Here is a 4,586-nt window from a genome sequence, read left to right as displayed (position 1 = left end):
ATGCAGCAAATTCCACCATGACCATCCTCACTAAGAAAGTTGACATTCTTGCCATGAATATGGAATCAATTAAAGCAACACTTCAAACATTGATAGACCCAAAACAGGAGAAACCGACGTTTGCTGACAAAGTTAAAGAAAAAAAGCTGTTGATAATTAGATCTACTAATACAACAACTAAAATTACTGAAATAAAACGTGAGGTTGAACAAGTACTTAAAGACATTCCTATACTTAACATGAGGTCAATTACGAATGGAAATAATGTTGTAAACTTTGCAAACAAATTGATCAGAGAAGAGGCGGCAAACAAAATTCAGACATTGGTGGCTGACACTGAAACTAGAAAAATCGGAAAACTAAAACCAAAAATAATGATATGCAATGTATACAATGATGAAGATGATGTAGTAAATGCTTTGATTCAAAGAAATTGTTGCCTAAAGAAAAACGCCTCGGGGGAGGCGGGTGGGAACACTCACTATGTGCTGAAATGTGATCCTGAAGTTCGGAGGGCTATTCATGATAATGGGGACAAAGTTTCGTTACGATGGGGTATCTATAACATATGTGATAAGTACCACGTGATCACCTGCTACCACTGTCAAAGTTATGGACATTTTGAAAAAGATTGCAAGTCCAAGAATGATGATAAAGTCTGCAGGAAATGTTCAGGGAAACATTCCACCCGGGAGTGTAATTCGCAAGTGTCAAAGTGTATAAACTGAACTAAGTTAAACAAACCAAATGACCACACAGCAAATTCTAGAGACTGCAAAGCTTATGACTTGTAATTGAAAAGACTAGCGGAAAATACTGATCGCTGTTACAAGGGATGTCATAAACTGTATATAAATGTACAACCTGTAGGTAATAAAACTGTTCAAATTCGAGAATTGATAAACTACAAATATTTGGATATGCTAGCATTATCTGAAACATGGTTAAATAACTTGGACAAGGCAAAGATCACTGAGATGACGGCCCCCACACATGCCTTCTTTCACATACCGAAAAGAATTAGAGTAACAAGCTTTGAATATATAGAAATAAAATTTACGCCATAAAACAGAGGAATATCCTTTGTAACAATCTAAAAAATCATAGAACAGTGACGATTTAACAATAAATGAACAATTACGTGATCTGAAACGATAAATACTCTGAACGAATATGGTAAAACGACAGCGGAGGTCCTGTAGAGAGTGGGGTTCTCCTGCTGTATGAGACCGGAAAAGCAGCCATCAAAGTAAAGAAGTTAGTCAAGTGATGAAAACAAAATTCTTAGAAAGGGAAAAACACACGTGCAACTTACCAGGGGCAAAGAAAATCTGTATCGTTCAAAACAAGGGAGCAGCAACAACCTAGTTCCTTCACACAGGAACTACTGTACAATCTCATTCCTAAACGCCTAAACACTTATTAACATGGCATCTTTCCGATTTTGACAAATATAGATAGTTTATTGGAATATACTGGACTGTATTTCGATTATTTAATGTATGGTATTCTTTTATCTTTTAGGTTCAATGTTGATTACTAATTCTCAATCCATTTATTGTATTCGTAAAAATTCTGTCTGGAGATTCCACGAGTAGGTCTTCAACTATATTCTATAGCATGCTTTGTAAATTCTGATAAAAAGTTACGAATCGCTCAAAAGCGGTTGTATTTCTCTTCATTAGTTCACCTTGTGGAGGCTGTTAAATTCAGGACAGATTGATTTTGTTCTCATTACTGATTTTTTTTCCTTTTTTTTAACCCATAATTCCCATTAGTTAACTAATGGCAGTAGTTTTTCTTTCCAGTCACCGTAAGGTACGTCACTGAACTTAAGTGTTGTTTTTAGTCATCACGATCGGAAGTCTGCAATAATTTTTCCTTATGTTGATTGATTGCAATCACCGTATGTTATATATTACTTTATGTTAGTGTCACTAGACATACTATTTCAGTTTCATTGAATTATATATGGTACCGCTGGGCACAAAAGTGTTATTTAGCGTTATTTTCAGTAGACTTCCAACAAACACAAAGATTAGTGTTCATAGCCAAAGTAAAACTAAATTCGCACATCGACATAAAATCCCGTATATCCAAGTGTTAAAATTATCGTCTGTGTAATTTTTGATGTGCACTTTTTCATCAAAATAAGTTGCCAAAGGTAAACGTACGATATTTTAAATTTTCTAGCCAGATAGGCTACGTGGACCATATATTTCGTGCTCTTTATCGTGGGGTTTATCCATATCTACCGCTGAATATGGGTGCGAACAACCTACTCATGAGTTCCCTACCCTGCATATGATAATAATTATGGGGATCACTGTGGGAAAAGGGTTTTGGGTTAGGAAAACAAAAAAATTGATGTGCAGCAATAGAAATGGTAAAAAATACATAATAAACACGATAAGAAGATTGGAAATTATATTTAGTTCATGTAAGTGGAGTAAAATTAAAACAAAACTCCAATTCATATCACGTCCCTCATTGTTTTTGCTTCTCTATAGCTCTCTTCAGTCTGAAATAATCATTATCTTATTGCCACAGAAGCAAAGACCATTTATAGGACGTGATACACTGGAAATTATAGGTAAATATGATACTTAATTCTACGGAGGGTGTTGCCAACACACGTGTAATGGATGTCAATTTATGATCATTGCAGCAAATATATATCTCATTGCTCCTATGTTCTAGCGAGTAGTACATAACATGCGAGTCATTATTTCAGGGGTACCTTTTTACTCTCAGATAAACAACAATAGCTCTATACTGAACTGATCAACAATAGCTATACACTGAACGGAGATTGTTCCGAGCAATGAATTACCAAAATAATCATGAAGTTACAATAAATTTCGAAATTGATTGAACTCCCCGGTGCTGTAGGAGAAATCTTGATGGTAGTCATGCTGGAACTGAGGTGATGGGGGTAATTGTGGCTCTTGTAAAACAACTACAGGGGACTTATGCTCAAGTATTTGGTTCAAAATGTAGCTAACGATAACATACAAAATGCAGAACAGCTGTCACCAGGGGAAGCAAACAACGCACGCGCCGCAACCCACAGTCATCTTCTTGAAGTAAACAATGGGCTTATAGGCAACGAAATGGTGCTAAAATTTTAGTCGATTGATACTAAAGTTATTATGCCATATCCCATTAGTCAGAAAAATGCTAAAATAGTCAGCACTCATCTATTTCTTGTAGTGAATGAAGTTTCGCTAAAAAATAGAATATATATTAACCTCAAGCAAGTTTAATTATAACGAAGTTGGGAGGTATGTTTTTACCCCTGTTCGTCCGTTTGTTTGTGAAAAACTTCCTGGCCACAATTTTCCTCATAGAGTAGTGAAAATTTTGGGGATTAATTGTCGAGATGTGGAAGAGATTAAATTTTGAAAGTCCTAGGTCAAAGGTCAAGAACGAGCAAAAGGTTGACCGGAGTAACCTTAACTCCAAGTTTGCACATGGTTGTTTCACAAGAAGGCAAGCTGGTTTCGAGAAAGAAGCTGCCGTGTTGGAATGCTTTTCTAGTTTTTTTTTCATAATGGTTGACCATAAATTCTGCATTTTTTTTTATAAAACCCCAAGTAATTATAATGCTAATTAAAATGCATAAAAGCAAATTACTCCAATGTTAAAAGCAACTTTAAAAAACTGGCCATCGCAAGTTGGGTATAGTATAATTCTCAATACGAAAATAGGAAAAACCTTAATCTACGAAAGACACAAATGCAATGCTCTAACATGAGCATTTATCATAATGGACACATATATCGAACAGACTTCGAAGTAAAATCGAAAGTTATTATTTGAAGTAAAATAAAAAATATAGTACACCAGTTTACCTGAGACAGTGTCAAACTTGGTTCAGGGCAAATGCAAGGAACAGCGGTGGGATGCATGGTTGCTGGAAGTGTAGAGACCTACGAAAGTGTAAGGACGAATTCACGAGAACCCAAATACTCGTAAACTGAACCTCAAAATATATGTCACTCAGATCTCACGTGCGGCTCTGTTATTTCCGAAATAGGCATAAAACAACAAAAGTGCCTGTTACGCTGTAACATCTATTTACCTAGTTTACTGAGATAGTTATAATTGATATAGCAACAGTTGAGTGTCAAGATAACACACCAAACGAATCTTATCCCCCTATTTAGAATAACCTTTTGATAATATTTACCGAAAGACACGATTTTACTTTGAAATGGAATAGTTGTCGCTATATTCTGATTGGACACAAGTTTCCATATTATCCCCCCCCCAAAAAAAACAAAAAAACAAAAACAGAGATGAAGAGAAAAGACTTTTGATGATTAGAAAATACTATATTAAGAATTTGAACACATTTCGTTTCTTTGCTCATACACATTTTGTAACCAGTTCTATAATAGAATAACTGAAGAATAAGAATATTTTCTCATAAATTCCATCGAAACTAGTAGGAAACTTATAATGAGAATATGATTTGTTGTTTTTACCTATCTTTAATAATGATATGAATAGTATCAGTAAAACAGGGATGTTCAAGCTATTCCGTCCAAATGGAAATTGTCTTTGGTCAAGCTCGCAATACT

General features: G+C 35.1%; 1 protein-coding gene across 1 annotated transcript in view; it reads right to left on the bottom strand.

Moving 5' to 3' along the window:
- LOC137615957 (uncharacterized) overlaps window positions 1–4,012 on the bottom strand; it is a 6,140-nt gene extending 2,128 nt beyond the window's left edge. Inside the window, exon 1 of the mRNA XM_068345640.1 lies at window positions 3,855–4,012. Coding sequence (XP_068201741.1) covers window positions 3,855–3,911 — 57 coding nt within the window. The 5' untranslated portion in view covers window positions 3,912–4,012. The remainder of the gene's footprint in view (window positions 1–3,854) is intronic.
- Window positions 4,013–4,586: the final 574 nt, after the last annotated feature.

This window comes from Palaemon carinicauda, chromosome 22, assembly GCF_036898095.1.
Source record: "Palaemon carinicauda isolate YSFRI2023 chromosome 22, ASM3689809v2, whole genome shotgun sequence".
In the NCBI taxonomy this organism is placed as follows: Eukaryota; Metazoa; Arthropoda; class Malacostraca; order Decapoda; family Palaemonidae; genus Palaemon; species Palaemon carinicauda.
Note: the sequence above shows the minus strand (reverse complement) of the source record. Positions and strands in the feature narration are given on the sequence as shown.